The sequence below is a fragment of the Grampus griseus genome (genome assembly GCF_964374135.1).
Source record: "Grampus griseus genome assembly, chromosome: 2".
In the NCBI taxonomy this organism is placed as follows: Eukaryota; Metazoa; Chordata; class Mammalia; order Artiodactyla; family Delphinidae; genus Grampus; species Grampus griseus.
Genome location: NC_139018.1, coordinates 49,836,809 through 49,861,995, shown reverse-complemented (window position 1 = coordinate 49,861,995; position 25,187 = coordinate 49,836,809). Strand labels below are relative to the sequence as shown.

The following is a 25,187-nucleotide window of genomic DNA, read 5'->3' as shown; positions in this document are numbered from 1 at the left end:
TGGGTGAAGAGTGATGAACAGGTGAAGTACAGGGAATTTTTAGGATGGTGAAACTATTCTCGTATGAAACTGTAATGGATACACGTCATTAGGTATCTGTCAAAATCCATAAAACTGTACAACACAAAGAGTGAACCTTCACGTAAACTATGAACTATAATAATATATCAATACTGGTTCAATAATTGTAATAAATATACCACACTTAATGCAAGATGTTAATAAAAGGGGAAACTGCATAGGTGGGTGGGTGAGGTGTGGATGAATGTAACTATGTATCCGCTCAACTAATCTGTAAATATAAAGCTATAATAAAATTAAATCTATTAATTATTTTTAAAAGAATACACATAAAATTAAATTTTAAGTATACTGATACTTTCAGACATATTGAGTCAATTTTTATGATTAGAATCAACACAAATATGTTGAATTTCAATTTAACAGAACCAAAATGACGCAAGAACCAAGGACACCTTTCTTTAGAAATTCTGAGGGACTCGGGAAGGAACAGATCACTGGAAGATTTGAACAATCACAGAACCACATAAAATATATATGGTATTTTAAAATTCAGCTACACCATGCACAAGCCAAAATATACTATATGTCGTTACAGAAATTAAAAAAAAAGAATATAAGCTATAACTCCCACTGACAGGGTAAACACTTAAGTGTCAGTCTCCATTTTGAAGACATTATTTCTGTTCTCTCCAAATGAAGAACCGATGGGCAAATGTTCATACTCTGTAATTTTCCAGCTGGATTTTTAAAACAGAAAGCAGTACCAGGCTCTTTTATAATGAAAGGCAAAGAGGCTTTCAGAAAAAAAGATCTAAACAGAGACTTTACAGATTCAATTTACTAAAGAGATCTTTCAGAAATTTAACTATACAATTTCACACTATAATCCAGTGGAGTCATACGCAATACTAGTTTTTGAAACCCAACATTTCCTTTCAGCAAATTAAGTGTGATATTCTCAAGTATTTTTGTTTTTAACTTTAACACACAAGAATTTAAAGATCCTGCACTGTGTTTATAAAAGGAACTAACAGAAATACCACAGCACCTCTACCAAAAGATCTAAATATATTTCTGATTCCTATTTATTTTAGTAGGTTATTGCTATACACTAATATTTAGACTTAAGGGTAAACTGAACACCTAGAAGTCCAATAAAATATTTTACTATAGTTTATCTCTTATTTAATTCTTTATTAATCAGGAATTAAAATTATTAGGTGGAAAAAGATAAACTAATAATAAATGGGACCAATGTCACTATAAAATCCATAAAAGAGCCTTTCCACTTAAATTAAGTTTCTATTCTCACTGCCAAGGTGTTTCCCTTATCTCTTAATATTTCCAAGTCAATTTACTACTGGAGATGTATTTTTACTCAAACTCTCCTGTCTGGATTTTTAATTCATAGTAAGAAGTTAAATTTCCACTTGCACCAAGAAAAAAAAAATTAAAGATGTTTATCTTCTTAACTTACCCATTTCTATTTCAACAATATTATGCAGATGCCAGTTTTATAAGCCATGAACTTTCCAACATGCTGTAAAATTTTTAATGTGACTAAAAAATAATTAAAGGAAAAGTCTTGAGTTACCAACAAAGAATAGAAAGATATGACTTAAGGCACAGTACCTCTCAGCAGTGAGGAAGCTGGAAGATAATTTCTTTTAACAGGGGTAAAAAAGGTAACTGGCAAGTATTGACAGTCATCTAAAAGTTATAGCAACCAAGATGGTCACCATGAAGATAAATGAGATCAGCTCTTGTATTCCACTTCACTGTTCTTTACATTAGGCCCCTCATCCTATCCCCAGGTAATTTCCTTCCAGCATTTCTTAGGGTCACAAAACTTTTCCATGAAGCCAACTGGGGGCATCAATTTCAAATATACACCCTTCCTCCAAAAATATCCTTTAATATAACAATAGAGAATCCAGATATCTCAATATTTAACAAGCTATCTCTTGTGGCTAGTGACTACTTCTCAGAGTCAAAATTATGTATCCCAGACTTAAGAATATGAACTACGATACAAAAGTAGTAACACAGCATCTGTAAAGTTTGAAGAAAGCCAAGTAGCTGGTCTGCCCACAAAAGAAGCAGTCAATTATGTCATAGGTTGTAAAACCTCTACGGCTGATTCTTTATGGAACATTGTTTTTTACAGGTTCATTCAATCAACAAATATTACTAAACACTGAATACCAAATATTATTATTTAACAAATATGTGCCAGGCACTGATATTGATACTGGGGATATAATGAAACAAAACAGTGCTGTCTTTAGGAAGCTTCTTATCAGTTGGTGAGACAGAGAAGTGAATAGTAAATACAACGAAGTGTGACAAATCTCTCAAAGGTGATACAAGACAACACAGGAGGCTTCTGAGCCAAGTCAGAGCTGGCTGGAGAAAGCTTCCAGGAAAAAGTAAATCTAAACATGGATATTATGAGAGACTTTCCTGGGAAGAGTGGGGTGGGGTAAGGGATTATAACAGAATTCCAGGCAAAGGTGTAAAGATAGGATAAAACATGGTCATTTCAAAGTAGTAAAATTATCTTGTATTAAGGGAAACATAAAAGCGTAAAGAGACGATGGTGAGAGACAACATTCCTTTGAAGGTCAGGAAATACGGTATCACCCACTACCCTATTGTAGCCATCATCTACTAACTTCTTGGTCATCCCTTCTTGTTCACTCAGGACTTTATGCTTCCTGGTTCTCCAGTCTTCCTCTCCACCCCTTTTCTTGGTACCATTCTTAGAGACTTCAACATCCAGATCTGCTCTCTGACTTTTCAATCCTTAGCCTCCTATCTGAATTTTGACTTCAAACATCGTAATTCCTGATCATGACTTCCTACCCTTTCAGCTCACTTACTCTAGTCTTTCCATTCCAGTGATCTTTCCACCTCATCAATCCAGTGCATTCCTATATGACTACCAATTACATCTCTCAATTCCTCACATCTTCCCTTAACTGTCAGGGTTCCATGGTGCACCACTCTATTTATAATCACTCCCTTACAAACAACCTTAACTTCCTTCTCCTCTTATCCTCTGTCATACTAGCCTAGCAAAATCCTAATCTCATTAAACTTGATTACCCACTAATTCCATACTGATACTGAATAGCTAAATGATACTGGGGAAAAAATGTATAAAATCAGACTAACTGGTGTTATTTTCAAATCAAAACACAAACCTCAAACTACAAACTACAACTTCTCCATTAGGTTTGATTTTCTACTCTTCAAAAAGAATATTTTATACCTCTCTCTTAAAGCCTTCAATAATGCCTAAGCCTCTGTTTACTCACTCCTCTATTACCTATCCTAACACAGAATTTCACCTTTTCTTTACCTAACATTGTCCTATGTAGTCCTATGGCTTTAACAACCATCTCCAGGATAAATCTCTCCTCACCCAGCTCCAGACTCCTAAATCCATGGAAACCTGACAGGCATGTCAACCCTAACATGCCTAACACATAACACTCAGTTTTCTCTGCTCCATAAACCCATTCATCTTCACATCTTCTCAATCTAAATAAAATTTACTGCAGCCAGCCAGTTGCTCAAGTACAAAACCCAAGGTCATTCTTCATTTCTTTCCTTCACGTTCTTCACATCTGATATCTCAGCAAATAATGATGGCTTAAAAATATAAAGCAAATCCATTAACTTTCCTCTATCTTCTCTGCTATGCTCTAGTCCAGCTTGTCTCCATTAGGAATTAGCAAACTAATGTGAATGCAAAGGAATAGCAAGTCTAGGATAACCCCTAGTTTCTACATTGTACAAGTGAATACACACTGTGATTCCATTCACTAAGATGACAGACACAGGAAGATGGACACATTTTATGGGTGGAGGGGAAGGACAGTGAAGGAACATAGATAAGGGGCTCAGATTTGAACATACTTAACATTTAGGTTCCTATGGAAAACTAACTAGAGATATGGAGATATCTGGTAAGCCACTAAATAGCTCCTGAAGCTCAAGAGCTAACATGGATTGGAGACAGATTGGGCATCATCAATATTATTGAATCCAGGCCAATAGATGACATAACCTAAGAGGAGTATGTAGAGTTAGAAGAAAAGAGATTCAAGAGCAGAATCCTAGAATATTACCCACATTTAAGGGATAGGGAAAAAAACTCTCTGCAACAGATCACATGCTAGACCACAAAACAAATTTCAATAAACTTAAGAAGAATGTAATCACAGCAAGCATCTTTTCTAACCACAATGATATGAGGCTAGAAATCAACTACAAGAAAAAAAAAAACTGCAAAAAATACAAACACGTGGAGGCTAAACAATATGCTACTAACGAACGAATGGGTCACTGAAGAAACCAAAGAGGAAATCAAAAAATACCGGAGACAAATGAAAATGGAAACACAACCATCCAAAATCTATGGGATACAGCAAAAGCAGTTCTAAAAGGAAAGTTTATAGAAACACAAGTCTACCTCAGGAAACAAGAAACATCTCAAATAAACATCTAACCATACACCTAAAGGAACTAGAAAAAGAAGAACAAACAAAACAAAAAGTCAGTAGAAGAAAATAAATAATAAAAATGAGAGCAGAAACAAAATAGAAAATTTTTAAAAATGGGAAAGATCAATAAAACTAAGAGCTGGTTCTCTGAAAGATGAAGAAAACTGATAAATCTTTAGCCAGACTCGTCAAGAAAAAAAGACAGAAGACCTGAATAAAATCAGAAATGAAAGAGAACTTACAGCTGACATAACATATATCAAAGGATCATAAGAGAATATTACAAACAATTATATGCCAATAAAATGGACAACCCAGAAGAAATGTACAAATTCCTAGAAACATACAAACTCTCAGGACTCAATCAGGAAGAAGCAGAAAATATGAACAGATCAATTACCAGTAATGAAATTAAATCAGTAAAAAAATTTTTTTTCCAACAAACAAAATTCCAGGACCAGATATCTTGAAAAGTAATTCTACCAAACATTTAAAGAAGAGTTAACACTTATCTTCTCAAATTACTCTAAAAAATGGAAAAAGAAGGAATACTTCCAAACTGATTCTACAAGGCCAGCATCACCCTGACACCAAAACCAAAGACACTACAAAAAAGAAAATTAAAGAATATCACTGAACATAAATGCAAAAATCCTCAACAAAATATGAGCAAATTGAATTTAACAATACATTAAAAGGATTATACATTATGATCATGTGATATTTATCCCAGAGATGTAAGGATGGTTCAAAAGCTGCAAATCAATCAATGTGATACACCACATTAATAAACTGAAGAATAAAAATCATATCATCATCTTGAGAGATGCAGAAAAAGCTTTTGACAAAGTTCAGCATTCACTTATGATATCATATCATCATCTTGAGAGATGCAGAAAAAGCTTTTGACAAAGTTCAACATTCATTTATGATAAAGACTCTCAACAAAGTGGGTATAACGGGAACATACCTCAACACAATAAAAACCATATATGACAAATCTACAGTCAACATCATACTTAACAGTGGAAAGCTGAAAGCATTTCCTGTAAGATCAAGAACAAGACAAGGATGTCCACTCTCCCCACTTATATTCAACACAGTTTTGGAAGTCCTAACCACAGCAATTAGAGAAGAAAAATAAATAAAAGGAATCCAAACTGGAATAAGTAAAACTGTCAGTGTTTGTAGATGACGTTATATTCTATAGAGAGAAAATCTTTAAGATGCCACAAAAAAAACTATTAAAACTAATAAATGAATTCAGTAAAACTGCAAGATAAAAATTAATATATTATTGTAGCTTTATAGTATAGTTTGAAATCAGGGAGTATGATACCTTTAGTTTTGTTTTTCTTTTTCAAGATTGTTTTGAAACCTATTGTGTCTCTATATACTAGTAATTAACTATCAGAAAGAGAAATTGAGAAAACAATCCCATTTACAATTGCATCAAAAAGAATAAAATACACAGGAATAAATCTAACCAAGGTGGTAAAAGACTTGTACTAGGAAAACTGTAAGACAGTGATGAAAGAAACTGCAGACAACAGGAACAAAGGGAAAGATTACGTCATGTTCATGAATTAGATTAATATTATTAAAATGACCATACTACCGGCGGCAATCTACAGATTCAATGCAATCCCTGTCAAAATACCAATGGCATCTTTCATGGAACTAGAACAAATAATTCTGAAATTTATATGGAAACACAAAACATTCCAGATAACCAAAACAATCTTGAAAAAGTAGAACAAAGCTGGAGGTATCACACTCCCTGATTTATTTATACTATAAAGCTACAGTAATCAAAATGGCATGGTACTGGCACACAGGTCAATGGAACAGAATAGCGAGCCCAGAAATACCCACACTTATATGGTCAATTAATCTATGGGAAAGGATGCAAGAATATATAATGGGGAAAAGACAGCCTCTTCAAGATATGGTGCTTGGAAAACTGGAGAGCTACATGAAAAAGAATCAAACTAAACTACTTTCTCACACCATATACATATACCTTAAACTCAAAATGGATTAAAGACTTAAATGTAAGACCTGAAACCATAAAACTGAGGAAAACATAGGCAGTACACTATTTGACATTGGTCTTAGCAATATTTTTTTGAATATGTCTCCTCAAGTAAGGGAAAAATAAAAAAAACTGGACTACATCAAACTAAGAAGCTTTTGCACAGCAAAGGAAACTACCAACAAACAAAAATGCTGCCTATTGAATGGGAGAAGATATGTGCAAACATAATATCCCATAAGGGGTTAATATTCAAAATACATAAATGGCTCATAGAACTCAACATCAAAGAAAAAGAAAAAAACCAGATTAAAAAATGGGCAGAGGACTTGAACAGACACTTTTCAAAAGACATACAGACAGCCAACATACATATGAAAAAATGCTCAATACCACTAGTCAGAGAAATATTAATCAAAACCACAATGTCACAGCTATCAGAATGGCTATCACCAAAAAGACAACAAATAAAAAGTGTTGGCAAGGATGTGGAGAAATGGGAACCCTTATGCACTGTTGGTGGGATGTAAATTGGTGCAGTCACTATGGAAAACATTATGAAGGTTCCTCAAAAATTCAAAAATAGAACTGCCATATAATCGAGCAATATCACTTCTGGGCATGTATGTGAAGATAACAAAAATACAGATTCAAAAAGATACATGTGTGCCACTATTCACTGCAGATTTATTTACCATAGCCAAGATATGAAAGCAACCCAAGTGGAGATACATACACATACACACACACACACACACACACACACACACACACACACACACACAGAGGAATATTACTTAGCCATAAAAAATGAAATCTTGCCATTTGTGACAATGTGGATAACCTCGTGGGTATTATGCTAAGTGAAATAAGTCAGACAAACACTGTATGATTTTACTTATATGTGGAATCTAAAGAACAAAATAAACAAAACAAAACAGAAACAGATCAAAGAACAAACTGGTGGTTGCCAGAGGGGAGGGGGATAAAGGATGAGTAAAACCAAGTGAGGGAGGTTAAGAGGTACAAACTTCCAGTCATAAAATAAATAAGTCACAGTGATGTAATATACAGCATAGGGAACAGAGTCAATAACAGTGTGCAATAAATTTGTATAGTGATGGATGGTAAGTAGACTAACTGCTGTCATCATTTTGTAATGTATAAAAATATCAAATCACTCTGTTGTAATGTGAAACTAATATAATACTGTAAGTCAACTACACCTCAATAAAAATTTAAAAAATAGGTAGGTAGGTACGTAGATAAGAAGGAAGGAAGGAAGGGAGGAAGGAAGGAAGGAAACAGACAAAACTAAAACTACAACTACTCTAGAGATACTGTTCTATTAGAATCTCAGTTTGGAGGAAATTTTAGAAATGATCTAATTCAATCTTTTTTCTAAAAAAGAAATTTTCTTCTATTTAGTTTATGGAGGTCATTTGATCAATCTCATACATTCAGTTTGTAGGGTAAATTTAGTTGTATAAAGACTTCTTATGATAAGCAAAATCTACTTTCCTATAATTTCTCCTCAGTGGTCCCAGTTTTGGTCTGTGAGATAAAGCTGACTGAGTCTATTGCTCCTATGACAAATTTCAGATATCTAAATTCATTGATTTATTCAGTAAATATGTATTGATTTATTCAGTAAGTATGTATTGCCATTCTTATGGCAGTTAGGGGACCTAGTTCTAATTTTAACTCTCCTCAAACAGAAACATAAAAGCTCCCTTCTATCTATGGATGAAACATGCTAACTTCTTCAACATGCTACATACAGATTCCTTACCACCATTCTGATTACTATGTGTTTTGCCTATATGCTCAAAGTCTGATGTCCAACAAAAATTTTAGTAGTTAAAATATTAGATTCATTACAAAAGTCATGTTATAAGTGACTTTTTTCCTTCAAATTTCTATAAAGTTATGATACTTTTAAAATTTAAAAATATATGTAAAAGTGTTATATTCAAACACAATGCAGTACTTTATCCTGGGGTAAGAGTAAAGTGCTTCATTTTACTTCTATTATAAATCTTTTTGGGAAAACAGGAGGTCGTAAACACATATTATATACTATAAAAATTATGTAAATTTCAAGGAAACCACCTCCATTAAGATTATCAAATTTATGTCAACAAAATGTAATAAGGGTGGAGCCACACAGCATATCCTCCACATGAAAATTTAATATAAAGATTAGTCATTCATTATTTTTTCATTTACTCAGCATCCCTTATGCATCGGGTACTTTAGGTATGAGGGTAGTACTGGTGGGATGACAGCAAAGAATTAAAGATTTATCTGCCTTGTTTGAGTTTCAATGGGACAGATTTTAGATCCAAACAGGAAAGTTTTCTATAGCTTAAAAAGGAACCAACTGCTTCTAGTATATCATTATTTAAATAATTATTTAATTTTATTTTATTTTATTATTAATTATTTAATTATCATTATTAAATAATTATTTAAATAATGATATACTAAATCCTTTGTCAAGGATAGGGTAGGGGACATATGTACTGTGTAAGAGGTCCCTGCCAGCTCCCAAATTCCTTAATTTTTGTGAAGCAAGTTATTTCCAAGCTGCCTTCCAGATCTAGACAGGTGCTCCCTCTCCCACAGAAGGAGGCTGTACTGCAGGGTTTGCCCCACTACCAGGCAGACATATTCAGAGTCTAAGGCCTGCCTGTTAGGGTGACCCCAAATCTGTCCAGATGACTTATATCTCAGGACACACTAAAGTCTTAGTATGTTAGGATACTTACTTGCCTTTGAAAAGAATTTTTCTAATCCTCTCCTAATACAGATTGATTTTACTAAAGGGAGCATTCCTTCTAGAGGATTACTTAAATTGTAATTATCTGGAGGCCTTCATGGCAAAGCAAAAGGAGAAAAGGGCTTGAGTTAAAATTAAAAGCGGTAGGGAAAAAATCAAACATGAAAACGTAAGTGTAAAATAAGGTAACAGAAATACATTACATTACATTATTAATAATAAAGAGGTAGGAAATATGTAAACTCTCAATCACTGCTGGTGGGTGCAACTATTGAGGGGAATAATAGGTCAAATTCACTGAAACTTTAGCCAGAAGGACTCCCCCAGGATTGGCATCTCTTGCTCCACGTGCAGCCACATTTTCATGCAGTGTGAAATTAACAACGTGGATAAAAATCTCATCACAAGGAAAAAAAGAAAATTTAATTCTAGAAATTTACTTAAAGAAATAATTAGATATGTGAAAAGAATTTGTTCAAGGATACGGATCACAGCATGCTTATAATAAGGAAATACTGGAGATAATCCGCTTGTTCAACAATAATGAATTAAACACTGTACAATGATACAAGGAAATAATACACAAATATTAAACGTGTATATCTACTCACATGAAAAGTTGTTTGTGACATACTGTTAAATGAAAAAAGTACCTTATCAAATATATATGCTATATACTATATATAGTATGCTTAAATATATGCTTATATAATATATATTATGATCTATGTATGTGTCCTTAATATGACTTTTTAAAAGTCTTGAAAGATATACAAAAATGTTCATCTTTCGGTAAAAGAGGTACATGTAATTTTTCATTTATTCCTATATCCAAGTTTTCAAAAATAAACACATATTATTTAAAATGTATTTTTTGAAAAGGTAGGAAAGAAGGCTATCTATTCTGAGGCGAGGACGAGAGAGGCAAATAGGAAGGCAAGTCCTACCAATGGATCTACAGAAAGAATAGGAAATTATTCATGGACAAAAAACATTATAGGGGACCCAAGCATCTCCAGTATTACAATTAGGGGCTAAAAAGCTTAAAATGCAAAAGTTGTTAATTTTTTAATAATTGCAACTTATGTCTATTAAAATATACTGTCATGCCCACATTGGATCCTTCCTGATATTGATAAGAGGTAGGTTTAAAAAAGGACAAAAAGGCACAGGGCACCTAGAAAAGAGGGTGCATGTATGTGAGGGGTAACACATTGGTTCACAAGACATCCTTCTCAAGCTGTGACAAATTAGACATAGGCAAACAGAAGTAACCAGCTAATGCTACAGAAGGTAGGCTATTCTACTGCCTGAAAGAATTAGCATTCTGTTTATTTTAACTTAGAATAGCATTACCAAATCTAGTCTATGGGACTCAGCTATCTTAGGTAACAATAAGTCTAAAGTTCCAACAAAATGAGCACAAGAGAAGGCACATCAGGAAGGGTGTCTAACAACCAAGAAAAAAAAAGTTTCTCTTTTTACTTATTAACATTGTAGGGTGTAGGGTGGCTATGCGCTATTGTAGGGTGGCTATGAGCTATTGATAAGTTCATCTCCACAGTAAAAGCAAGTCAAGCCTGGGCTCCAATTTGGAAGTTTTAAGGGTAAGAGTAACGACCAGGTGGGTAACCAGGAAATAGTACTTCTGAAAGTTGGTGCTGAGACCTGAAGCTTATATGCATATTCAAATCAATCCAAAAAACTCCTCACCTCTCAGCAGAGGGGTAAGGCTGCCAAGTCTCATCTGACCATCTGCCCATAATTTGCTTACAGCTTATTATGTGCTAGACAATGTGTTAAGGGCTATGTATACAGCAGTGAATTTAAAGATGTAGTCCCGAGGCAGTTTGGTATAGTGGAAAGAACAGAGATTAGAGTCAGAAGATATGGATTCATGTCCTCACAGTGCCACCTACTATCTGTAAGATCTAGAGCAAGTATCATACAACTTATGATACAACATAATATATAACACACAACTTATGATACACGCAAATATCATACAACTTCTTCTTGGGTAAACTAGAGATGATAATACATCTGTCCCACCTACTTCATAGGATTATTGTGAGAAACAAGTAATATACTGATTATGAAAGAGCTAAACAAACATTAGTCACTCATTCATTTTAATCCAATTCCATTTTTATAAAAATGTTAGAAGGTGGGGGTCTATATGACTCATGGGCCCAAACACCTCCAAGGATAGACTGGGCTATCAGCCTGGCTTCCCACATCATCTTCTCAAAATCTCAGTGGGAGATTATGACATTTAACAGACATAGTTACACTAGACATAAATTCATCTTGCCTTTTTCAAAGAGTTATCTACACTCTCTAACTTAAATAGTACTTCACATAATTGAAAAGCAATAGCCTTCTACTAACATTCAAACATGTACAAATACTCAAAATAGTCCGATGCAGCCAAGAAAAAGTGCCTGTTCCAATTTATCTGATCTAGGACTAAGTTCTCAAATTGAAAACAAAGCCCTGAAAACACAAGTATCACTTGTTTATAAGTTAATAAGTATCACATGTTTCTCTTCCTGTGTATTTGGTCTGAAACCACAATTTTAAGCTAAGAGTGAAACTTTTATAAATTCTGAAAGGAAAACTAGAATAAGAAATCTAAGTCCATTTGCATTCTATCCCATTGTCTTCATCAAAAACTGGAAATGATGGTTAAAGTGAAAATACTGAACCTATGAAAATAAAAATAATACTAGATACATTATAAGCCTAAGGCAGAGGTTGTATCTAAAAGTCAATTTTGGAACTAGAATTTATATACCTGCACCAGTGATGGCACTGTTTTATGTCTATTTTCACAACGTTGAAAGTATTTAAGACTTTTATAGTTTTCAGAACATTTCTATGAAAGTAGAAAGGCGTTTTTAAATTATTTGCCTCTAACCATGATCCAGAGCTTCACATCCACCATCAGAACCATGGTCTTTTTCCAGGCAGTCGTAACATAAGCCTACTTCTACACAGTAAGAATAATAAATACAAAATAAGAGTTTAACCAGATGATTTGCAAAACAGTAAACATCCATAACAGAACACTTCATCCTAATAAAACATGTTTTATTTTCAGAGTAACCTTTCACAATATTTAACATAATATCTAATTAAATAACTTTTAATAAGATAACCACTAGCTTAATAAAAAGCATAATTTTAAATAAGATTCTTATTTCCCGCCGTTAACCTATTTTTGCAAGTTATTCACTCTCCCTCACCCTAACATGACAACCCAACAGTCTCTTATGTCAGATTACCAGGACACAGAAAGGACAGTATGTTCACACAAACTGTGTTAGAATCCAAAAAAAAAAAAAACAAAGAAGAAGAAGTGGGTGATGTTTTGATATCAAATGTCAGAGAAAGTACAAGCAGAATATACATCCATCCTCTATCACCTTCACATTTGGGGCCATTGGGCATGTCTATTTTATTAGCATTTAAAGATTAGAGAACACCAGTGGGGAAAGATATAGTAGAAGCAGCTACATATCTTTTGCTTGCAAAATCATGCTATTAAAAAATGACAGAGGGACTTCCCTGGTGGTCCAGTGGTAAAGAATCCGCCTTACAATGCAGGCGACACAGGTTTGATCCCTGGTGAGGGAACTAAGATCCCACATGCTGCGGGACAACTAAGCCCACGTGCCGCAACTATTGAGCCCACGCACATCAACTAGAGAGGCTGTGTGCTGCAAACCACAGAGCCCATGCACTCTGGAGCCCATGCGCCACAACTAGAGAGAGAAAACCCGGATGCCACAACTAGACAGAAACCCACGCACTGCAACAAAAATATCCCGTGTGCAGCAACGAAGATCCCACATGCCACAACAAAGACCTGACACAGCCATAAATAAATAAATAAATAATTTTAAAAATGACATAGAAATGGGTAACTTACATACAACTGCTGAACTTAATTAAAATCACAATGACTTGTACCCCTGCACCAGCCAATGAGATGCAATGGTGGCAATGACTGTGTCTCAGTTCTAATTCCTAACCCTAAGCTTACAATTTAGCTGTAGATAGGTTCAGGTGATTCAGTAAGAGAGAGTTAAGACATCCTCTGGTTACCCAGATATCCACTTGGCCAACTCCTCAGTCTCTGAGCAAATCTAATCTTCTCAATGTGGCCTACCCTGTCCATCTCAATATAATTCCTCAACCTGCCTTCCCCATCCCACCCTGGCAATCCTGAACCCCTTAACTTGTTCAGTGTTTTCTTCTTTCCACATCTTTAATCACCTTCTAACATATAGTACAACTTATTTATTATGTTTATTGCTTGAGGGCAAGAATCTTTGTCTACATCGTTCACTGGCGTATTCCAAGACCCCAGAACAGTGGCTAGCACATCAGAGGCTCTCTATAAATACTGGTTGAATCTTAAATACTCCTTTCCACCCTGTCATTCCCCGGCTGCATTCCAGTTCCCCATTCATCAATGTGCCTCATCCTAACCATACCCATAGGGGAACAACTGGGGCTGGAAATCAATGGAGGCTCTATTTCAGAGAAGGAGAGAGGGAAAGAGGGAGGAAAAAGAAAGGGAGGGAAGGAGGTTTTAAATTTATCCCCTACCTTGGTCCCCAACAATTCCATCCTAAATTTTTATATTTAATCTTCCTAAATTTTCAATTCCTCCCAAATTCTTTGTCTTGATTGCCTTCTCTGTGAAATTCCTTCTCTAAACTCAGCAACACTCCTGGTCAATTGAGTGATAAGACAATTTTAAAGAATAATAACTGGAAAACTATGATCAGTCTCAATGGAAGAAAAAAAAACAGAAACAGTGGAAAAAACATCTGTGTGTCTCATTTCTTTTCCACTTCATAGCTAAGCTGCTTCAAAAAGTGGTCTATGTTTCTCCTATTTCCTTACTGACCGTTCAAACCTCAACTCTTCTGCTCTTAATGAACCCTTTCAACTCCTTACTTAAACGACCACTATGTTGCTCACTCCTTCAAAACATTTTTATTGAGCACTTATTATATGCCAGGCACTTAGGCTAGGCTAGCTGATTCGGTGGTAAACACAAGTCCCAGGTCTTGCAGCTTGAGCAGAGAAGGAAGACTGACAGCAACAATGATGAGTGACAAATGGTAAGTATTATGTAAGAAGTCAAACAGCAGACAGATATGACCTTATCTAAAGGACAGAAAACGCCTCACTGAAAATGCAATGTTTAAAGAGAAATGCAAACAGTGAAGACAGATGAAAGACAAGAGGAAAACTATTCTAGTTAAAGGAAATAGTACCTGCAGAAACCTGAAGGACAGAGTAGAGTGCATATAAAGAACCGGAGGAAATTCAGTATGGTTAGTCTCAGGACACGCAGGGCCTTAAGAGCCATGTCATTCTAAGACTTTATTCTATGAACAAGGAGAATAAAAGGGAATGACACAAAACCTCAGATTTATATTTTTTGGAAGATGAAAACATTTGCCTTACTAGAGTGGGAGGAAACAAGAATGAACACAGGAAATGATAGAGAAGAGTTCTTGAAACTCTTGATTTCTATGGAAAGAACTTCATCATAACATTCTGTTTCTTCTCAGACACCTTCAATACATTATTTTCTTCTGCCACTACTCTAAGACTACTGCCTTTACTCAGCTCTCCTACAAATGTACTCTCCTGGGTGACCTCACCTATACTACACAGGTACCACCCCATAAAGTGACAATGACTCCCAAACCTGTATCCCCAGTCCAGCTCTCTTAAGGACAGAGCTGAACCTCCTACCATGCACTGGACATAACCACCTATACACTGTCATACATCCAAAACCAAACACAAGATCCAGACGCCACAAATCTGGTAGTTCCTAATTCTGCTGATGGCACCAATGTAGTCACCCAAGGCAGAAATTCTAAATGCCACTGACTACCTGTTTGTCCCTCACTCATCACCACGTATATTTGATCATCTAAATCTATCAGTTCCTTTCATCCCTATAGTTCCAGAAACTTTGTCTAATGAAGCCTCTACACCATGAGAGATTCCCTCCTAAAGTCTTTCTTCAGTTTACAGGAAGAAGTCCAAATTCTTTGCTATGACATACAAGGTCCATTATCTGGTCCTTTTCTGTCAGAAAATAGCTTTTGTTTGCCATCTATGGAATCCCTGCCAGATTTGGCCACACGAAACTTGGAAAGCAGAAGCAGATCCCTCAAGACTCACTATGGTTTCTCAAGCCACCAGGTATTTGCACACCCTATTCCCACAGCCTAAAATTTCTTTCCCGCCTTGTCCACCTGGAAATCACCCTGCACTCTTCTAAAATCCAGTCAATGTCCCCTCCGCTTTTAATCTTCCCTGGTTCACATCATAGTTCTCTCTCCTCTCCTCCCTTCCCCAGTCCCCACAAAAAACAGAGTTGGGCATATCTTCCACTTCACTTCTATTCTGGCACTTACCAAATTATGACTGTTTACATGTCTGTTTTCCTGACTACATTATATGTTCCTGTATGTTGATAGTGTACTTTCTCTTTCTCGTGTTTGCATCCCCATACCCTACCATACAGTTGGCACTCAATAAGTATTTCTTGAATAAATGAACGTTTACAGAAGTGTTGTGATGTAACAAGCTTTGTCTCTGTACAATGGGATCCTGGGGTAGGCTTTAAAGTATCAAAAGCCATTCCAGAATTGTGACTTTTGGCTTGGGGAAGAGAGAGGGAGGGCATATATTAAAAAGGGATTCATTACAGTGGACCCAGTTCATCCAGCACCCAAAGAACCCACAGAAGTGATATGACTGTGTGCCACAGATTTCTACACAAATTATAACATTTAAAATTGTAAAAATTAAAAACAAATAGAAACTCATAACGATTAACTAAATGAGAGTTTGTTCAATGGATCCTTTAAAAATGGTATTTTTGAAGACTATTTAAAGACCAGGGAAAATGATGGCCGTTCCAATCAAGTAGAAAAAAGAGATACATCATGATTCCAATTTTATAAAAGCCATGTTTAAACATACTGGTTTAAAAACATTTAGGAAAAAAGCCTGAAATAAACTGTATTAAATTATTAACAGTATTCATCTCTGGTAATTTTCTACAACTAATATCATTTAATAAATATTTATTGAGCATCTATCTCTCTGCTACTGTACAGTGAAAAGCAGGAGACATCTGTTCCTGTCCTCCTGGAGCTAAACATGTCACACTTTTATAATCAATCGGAAAAAGCAATACAGGTTAGAAAAAAATACATGAGATTGCCCACTCTAAATTTATAACCCACAAAAAATAAAAAAAGATTACTAAAACTTCTCTGGAATCTAGACTGGGGACAATTTTGATCTAAATATTTGGATAAAGACCACCCAAATGCCTTGTACTGTTAATTGTGAACCGTATCATGATACTACAACAGTCCAGATCACTATGGACAGAAGGTAGTAGAGGCACTAAATCTGCAGGCTTCCTCTTCCTGCTAGAAGATTTAAAAATTAATGATAATTATAAATAAAATTTGCTCAGTTGAAACTTAATCCTTCATCTTCCACCACATTTCTTTTCTCTTTTGTGTTTCTTTCCCCTCCACTATTTCCTGCTTTCACCCTCAATGATTTACCCTATTTACCTAAAAGAAGCTTTATAGATAAATAGCATTGTTCTTTCTACCAGGGAATAGCCAGTTTAAGATTGAGCTCTGCCCTCTTAAGGAGTCTCAGGGAAGACAGGCGCTTTCAAAGATTCAAAGGGGATCTGTGTTTTTGAAAAACATGAAAATAATTCACAAAAAAATCTCAAGGCTGTGGTACTTTTAAAGCTCCAGCTCCATAAGATAAAAAAAGAAGTAGAGATAATATCTGACTAGAACAGCAACTAATTTACCTGCATTATTCTTCACTGTAATTATTTTGCTAGTTTACATCACAGATTGAAATTCTTCTAAAACTTCCTAGGATTTTCAGCTCATCCTAAACACAGTGATAAATAACAAAATTAAGTGCTCTGAGTTAAAAACTTCGGCACTACAGTTTGAATGTTACATGTTTTTAGGCATATTAAGGAGCAAATATAACCTGATAAAATTCTGTAGGACTTCGAATGCTGAAAATGGATATGCTATAAAATAGTTTTCCAGAAATATTTTTCCTGGAGGACTCAAATAATTGAAATTTGTAAAAATATATATACAGGATATCATAATAGGCATTACAGGAATATAGAATATTAAATGCTAACTTAGTGTTGTATATGCCCAGATATGCCCAGTAAGTATAAAGTATAAGGTATATGCCCAGAGAATTAGGGGACAGAAAGACTGATAGCCATTCATTCATTCATTCATTCATTCCTCAAATGTTCAGAAAGTACTTACTCTGTGCCAGGCATAATTCTAGGAACTATCAGAGATAGAGCAGTGAATAAAAGAGATAAAATTCCTGCCCTCAGAGAGTATGTTAGTGGATTGAGATAGATAATAAACAAGAAAAAATAAGTAAAAAGGTGGGATGAATTGGGAGATTAGGTTTGACATAAATACACTACCATGTGTAAAACAGACAGCTAGTGGGAACCTGCCATAGAGCACAGGGAGCTCAGCTTGGTGCTCTGTGATGACCTAGATGGGTGGGACGAGTGGGGGGGAAGGAGGTCCAAGAGGGAGGGGATATATGTATACATATAGCTGATTGACTTCATTGTACAGCAGAAACCAACACAACATTGTAAAGCAATTATACTCCAGTAAATTTTTTTTAAAATGACATTAGATGGTGATAAGTGCAAAGATAAAAGAAGTAGGAAAAAAAGACTGAGAGGATACAAAAGCAAGGAGGGAAGGGAGCAAGCCATGTGGCTGAGTAAAAACATTCTGAGCAGAGGCAATAGCCAGAACAAAGGCCCAAAAGTAGGAAGATGGCAACACTGGCCTGCTTGCTCTTCCTTAAACATAAGCTCTTCCTTAAGCAACATAAGTGTTGCTAGAAGAGAATGAAGGAGGGTGAAGAGTAATAAATGAGGTTGGAGAGATAAGGGGGAGGGGCTGGGGCCTCCTGGAGGCTTTGAGTAAGGTAGGATGTAACAGTTGGAAATGGGGGTGGGAGGTAATTCCAGGTAATTAGAACAAAGGAAAAGACAAAGAACCAGGGTTTTGAGGATATTTAGGAATTAGAGGCTGGCTTGGTGTGGAATGAGGATACACATAAAGTGAGGGAGCATGAATATGAGGGAAGGGGATCATTTGTGGGGAGGGTGTTTGAAAGTGGTGTATGATAAATATTGTCTTGATCCTCTGTTTAGGAGCTGTTGAAGAGAGAGATAGGGCAGGGAGGCACCAGGGTAAAAGCCGAGCATTAGCTGTCCCTTTAATATAACCCTTTGCTTTCCCCGGCAAGGATAAAATCCTGCTCCAGACAGTTGCTTTAGTTGTTATATTTATAAAGAAAAAAGGTGAAGACCTTGGGAGTTTTGTGGGGAAAACATTTTAAATTTTCGTGTAGTAGGGAGGAGAGAAAATATACAAGAATTGGAATTCAGATTATTGTATTATTAACATGAACTGAATTAATTACCAATTGTGTGACTAACATGAACTAGTGTAATACACAGTGAATCATAAGATGAAGGTGACTAAAAAGTGGGACTGAGAAGGCAAATAGGAATTTCAATTGTTTAAAAAGCATTCCACAACATGTCTAATCCATGAATAAACAGTTAAGAGTTAACTACCCCTAATTCTATATAAAGAAGAGGATTCTATTATAATTATCTACTTTGAATTAAAATTATTCACAAGGCAAAAGCTGGAACCGTCCTCCCAATTCAACATCTCATACAGAACAGTACCTAGTACAGAAGATTCAAATGCTTGTTTAAAGAATAAAAAGCCTACCCATTACATTTCATCTCAATAGAATCAAACAGTGCTAGAACTGTCATAACACAACCTCAAATTGTTACTATTAATAGGAAGGATATTACACAAAAACAGAAAAGTTAGGAAGAAGGGATGTTTTTTCTTCCATATTACCATATTACCTGTAAAAAACAACATACCCTAAAGGCTTCTACTGGTTAATTACCCATATGACACAAAGCCATTTCAGGTATATGAAGGAGTGCTGTTTGGAATAATGGGATACCTAACATCATTAAATCCAATAAACAAAGCTGTTCCGAATCAAAGGAAATTTCCCTTGATATACCCATGTGAGTTGCATTAGTGCTCCCTTTCTGGAACAGAGAACAAAAAGCATAAGGCAATCTAAAACAATCTTTCCTCTTCATCCTTCAAGAACTCAGTGGATTTAGGGACCTGGGTTTGCTTCTCTATGATGTTTTTTTTAAATCTCAAATTAAGAGTAACTCATCCTCATCATTTGTCTCAAATAAAGCAAACGAGTATAATAAAAACACAGCAGCTCTTAACCACTCTTGGTCATGGTATGTTATAAATCCCAAAGAGAGGAACTGCTAAAGTACAAAAAGAATCATCAAGCAGATACAAATAATGAAACTTCTGCCGGGAAAAGCATCGTTCTTCACTGGGTAATGTTTGTGCACAAGTCACTCTGACCCAGTATTAGACTTAAAATTGAGAGACAGGGTTTCATAGGGCTTTTTAAACCAAGATTATCCATGAAAAAGTTTTTTATGCAAATGTCGGAATGTCAACATACTTTCTTGTCTACTGTTTTCCAGGAAGCATTTTTCCATGCTAAGACAAGAACATCCTCAAGGGCAACTCCATAAGCAGATTCGAACTCCCTTGGATACCATAAATAAGCGTTAAAAACCCTTTATACCACAAAAAAGTACTACGGTAGTTTGCAAAGGTGTGTTTAGTTCTGCTTGTTGGAGCGATTAGAGCAAGCAGTGAATAAAAGGTGCCCTGAATCGAGTACACTGAACCCGGCCGCGGCATCTCCAAGATGCAACAATAAAAGCATCCTCCCCCCTCCTCATACTTCCCCAGAAAGTGGCCCTATACCCGGGAGCCAGCGGGCCGCAGGGAGAAAGCCCGGCCTGCCTCACCTTATAGACGTCCCCGTAGGTGCCGCTGCCGACCCTCTGAACGAGCTCGTAGTCGTGCTGCGGGTTCCGCCTCAGGATGTCCGCGCCAGGCCGCAGAGGGGCCTCCATCTTCGCTCAGGGTCCGGCTCCCGCCGGCTCTGCCCGCGGCGCCCCGATTCCCGCTAACAAGGACGAGCGGCGCCGCTTCCCAACATGGAGCCTCTGCCCGCAGCTCCGCCTGCACGAGGAACGAGCAGAGGCTACAACCCCGAGCGGCCCAGCCCCGTCCCTTCCGCCCGGCCGGGGCCAGCGAACCACCGGGCCTGAAAGGGTCCCCGGCGCCTAGTCGCCGCGTTCCGGCCTCGGCCCTTCCCCCCTCCCCGGCCGCCCGCGAACTGCCGAGCCGGGTCTGCCTGCCCGCCGGGGCCCGGGGCCGGCTGGGTACCTGAGGGGAGCGGCCCCACTCTTTGTTGAGCGCCGCGCCTGGGACCTACTTCCTCGCCGGCGCCAGCGTCCTGCTTCCAGGCGCCCGCCGGCCGCTCCAGGTTCGGCGCCGTCTCCGCCTCCCGCTGCACCGCACGTTCTCTCGCGGGCGGCGGAGGGGCGTACCGTCGCCGCCGCCGCACCACGCTCTCCACCCGGGGCTGCGTCACCGGGAGACACGTTCCCGGCCAGTGTGGGTCGGCGCCCAGCTGCCCGCCCGAGTACGCCGGCCGCAGGGCCAGAGTGCCGCCCTGAGGCCTGCTCGGGACACGACACTCTCCCGGCCGGGCCGGCGCGTCCTTTCCGGGCCCAGGCTCTGCTTCCCACCCTCGGGGCTTAGGGACGCCCCCGGGCATTCGTGGGCCGAAGCGCCTCCGCTAAACCGCCCCCCGCTTTGTCAGGTAATCTTAGAAGGTAACGGCTAGAGGGAGAAGGGTGGGCACGAGGGCGAAGGGAACGCAGCCCTCTCAGTTCAGAAAAGGTACGTTGAGGGCACTGGGCCAGGTGAGAAGTCACCTGGCAGTGGGGCACCAAGGAAGGAGGTGGGGGAGTGGAGTGCCAGATTAACTAAGTCGCGGCACACCCTACTGCACCGTCCTGTTTTGCAAATCATTCTCGGTGATACGAGTTTGAGGCTTCACTGCACGCCTGCGCAACCTGTCTTCTGCTGAGTTTTCCCAAGACATTTCTGAAAGTCTGAATTCCTAGGAAGTCTCGATGGCCTTTATCCCTGTTGGGCACACGCGGTGTCTGAACGCGGGTATCGCTCCTTGGGTCACGAGTTCTGCAGAATCTGAAACAAAGTCAGGGACCACAACCTGGTTCTGGCTCTACCACTTCCTCAGTATGTGATCTGGGACAAGAAAGACATCGTATTTGGCAATGTCTCCGTATCCTTATCTGCAGCTTGAAGAGGATAAGGTTTTGCATCAGACACCCAAGGAAGTGTTTATAAAGCATTTTACAGGATTATAAAAAGGGTTCTCAAAATATAAAAGGTTTTAAAATACTTCATAATGCACAGAATATGGAACAGGAGTTTAGGGAAGTAATTTGGCTGATATTAACAAGCTGTTTTGCAGTTTCAGTTCCAGTCTTGTTCTGAAGGTAGAAATAAAGTTGCCAGTTTGTACACTGGCAAAATTATTTCTAGAGCCCAGTGAAGGTTTGAACAAAAAAGCCAGCTAACACTTGGCCATTGCATTTAGTGACTGAAAAAAATCACAAAAGAGCAAGTTGCCGATGTTGGCTTGCAGCTTTGAACATCCAATTCAATTCCATTCTTGGGCAATGTACTCCTTGTTGTTGATCATTGTAATCAATTGCATAATGTAGAAATTAAATTCACACCTTAACAGGACAGGGAATATATGTATTTTCTTGTGCTCCGTGCACAAAGGGCACTTATTTAGGGAACATAAGTAAGCTCAGACTTAACATGCTCTATGGACAAAGCCTATGTGTTTGCTGCATTGAAAAAATTGTTGAAGAACAGTTCCTTCTTTCAGAGCTTCTTGGCACTTGTTTTGGTGGGCAAATACTTTTGGCTTCAATGACTCAAAATCTTTTCAAATGTTCTATTGGTATCCTAGTACTTATTTACTGTCATAGATTTCTTTTTTTCCCCCTTTGATCCTATAAGCATTGATCCTTTTTCTAGTCTGAAATTTATTTATCCTTACTTATTTATACCTACATTATTCCTCAGAGAATTTGAGGCAGCATACAGAAAATGCATACTATAACATAAGATAAAAATGAGGAAATAGGTATGATGTTAAAGAAAGGAAAAATAAGAAAGCGGAACAATACAGCAAATTGGCCAAAGCAGAGGGTTTTATAGTGTTTTTGAGATCACAGTAAACCAGTTAATTGAGAGAGAGTTACATCTTTTCCTGATACTAAGAGTTTAGGAAAACTTACCTCATGGGCCTTCCTAAAATGAATTCTGAATTCCTAGTTTGAAACAAGGATAAGTGTTTTTCTGACACTCCTTTAAGCATGTTAGTCTTGAAACACAATGTTTGATTTGAATTAGGCAATAAAAAGTTTGAGGTCATAGGCTTCAACAAGACCCTGGAGTGCAGATACTTTATGCTGCCAGTAATGGCAGATCCACATGCTTTGATCATCAACCCAGAGGTGGCTAGCATGGAAAAAGTCAAGATTTTATGTGGTGGTTAAGAAGTGTCTGCCATAATCGTTCTTTTACTTGTACCACAGTTGTTGCAAGCAAAAAACATCTGCTTTATACTAACTCCCAGAGAATCTTTAGAATTTTTAAATACTGGTTGAGTTAATTTTATCAAGATCAGTGAAGTCATAGCTTGTCTGTTAAATATTTCATGGTTAGTAAAGAAATTCACATTCAATTTCCATAAAATAAACATACAGTGCATAAATTTAAATTTACGTCCTAAACAATTAAGCACATTGTTTCAAGGTTGAAGGTAACATAACAATAAAAAGTTTTCAACTGAGCACAGTAGAGTTTCTTACAAACTACCAAATTTCATAATGCCAAGGTATTGAATAAGTATGGCTTGATATAACTGTCATATATTCTTTGTGTCTTCATAATATCTGACATGTAAATATATTCCATGTTTTCCTGTTATCTACCTAACAACCTTTTATGGTTTGCTCTATGCTTTATAGTGTTTTTCCCTTCGTTCAAAGTTCTTTAGTAAAATGCTAATTATAATCTGTGGCCTCTTGTTTCAATTTTAGCCGAGGCTTAATTTTTTAAAATTGGGGGACACGGGGACTTCCCTGGCAGTCCAGTGGTTAAGACACTGCGCTTCCACTGCAGGGGGCATGGGTTAGATCCCTGGTCAGGGAACTAAGTTCCCGCATACAGCACAGTGCAGCCAAAAAAACAGAAAACAAATGAAGGACATAAAATTTTTCAACTTCTACCTAGGTAAGTTTCACAATTTAGTAACCAAGACAGAATGGCTAATTAAAACCCTCAAGTGTGACAAAACAGAGCATGAGGACAATAATTTTAGTATGGAACATATAGGCTTAAACAATATAATTTCCTGATGAATCTTCCAACATAAGCTAGTTGCAAAATGTAATTTTATGTGATTGAGCTTTATAGGTTTGTTAAATATAAATCAATTAAATATTGGAAGACATTTGCCATAATTATCATTTGGATTTTTAAATAGTTAAACTATTCTTTCTGTTACTAATGAGGATCAGTTGTCTGTTGAGGCCAAAACTGTGTTTTCAAAGTATAGGAGAATTCTGTTTTGTTCTGGAGAGCAGTAGAACATGTGTCTCATTCAGAATCAGTGTCAGGTCATTATAATGGGAGTTTTCAAAAGAAGAGTTGAGGAAGGCAGTGCACATCCTTTTTTTATCCAGCTTGAATTGATCATCTGATATGTAACTTTGATCCCCAGGGTGGTTTTAAAGTTTATATGAGAATTGATACAGGGGTTCCTGTATTCAGCTCAGTTGAAAAGCAACTCTTGGCTTGCTACCAGGGCTCGGCAGATACTAAACACCTGACCACAGGATTCTAAGTGATTTTGTGCTGTGAACTGCTCTTTAGGAACTGGATTTTATCTGATGACTCATAAATTGAACATGGGCAGCAGAATTCCATTGTCAAATGGAAAGGTATATACTGGGGTAGCCTGAGCTGATCTGGAAGGCACAAGTAAAGTACATGGACTAACTTTCATTGTACCTGCCCCTACTTCTTTGCCACCTTTTTTTGAACCCTGTCTTTGGGCTCATGGTCATTTAGCAGAGGAAGGAAAAGCTTGGGCCTGGTTTATTAATGGTCTGGATGATATACTAGCACCAACTAGAAGCATAGAGCCACTGAATTATGGCCCTACTTCATAGTAAAGTGGTCCTGAAAAATAGAGATGAAGAGAAATTTTCCTAGAGGGCATAATTTTGAATAAAACATCTGGTTGTCCTCCGTGTTAGGAATGAAAGATAGCCTGAGGTATGGATCTATACTGATTTATGCACAGTAATTAATAAGCTGGCAATAACTTGGAAAGAAGATGATCAGAAATAAGGAAGTCAGTGGGAGATGTATTATGGATGGAGTCTCAAAATTGACCCGGAATGTGAAAATGTCTGTGAACCATTTGACTGCCCACAAGAGGGCATCCGTCCCAGTAATCAGGTATACAAGATGATCTGTCCTATGGATGTCAGTCAGCCTCTACCTAGTTACCTTAGTACTAGTTCAGTGGGGCCATGTGGCAATAGGAATGGAGGCTAAACACAGATTCAGTGGCATGGGCTTCCACTTGCCAAGGGTAATACGGTTACTGCCTCTATGGTGTATTTAGCTTCCTTATAGCA

At 37.4% G+C, this 25,187-nt stretch overlaps 1 protein-coding gene across 1 annotated transcript in view; it reads right to left on the bottom strand.

Moving 5' to 3' along the window:
- The window catches only part of MAP4K5 (mitogen-activated protein kinase kinase kinase kinase 5), a 136,728-nt gene extending 115,777 nt beyond the window's left edge, over window positions 1–20,951 (bottom strand). Inside the window, exons 1-2 of the mRNA XM_082648553.1 lie at window positions 20,812–20,951; window positions 20,388–20,604 (exon numbers count right to left, since the gene is read on the bottom strand). Coding sequence (XP_082504679.1) covers window positions 20,388–20,495 — 108 coding nt within the window. The 5' untranslated portion in view covers window positions 20,496–20,604; window positions 20,812–20,951. The remainder of the gene's footprint in view (window positions 1–20,387; window positions 20,605–20,811) is intronic.
- Between the last annotated feature and the right edge of the window lie 4,236 nt (window positions 20,952–25,187).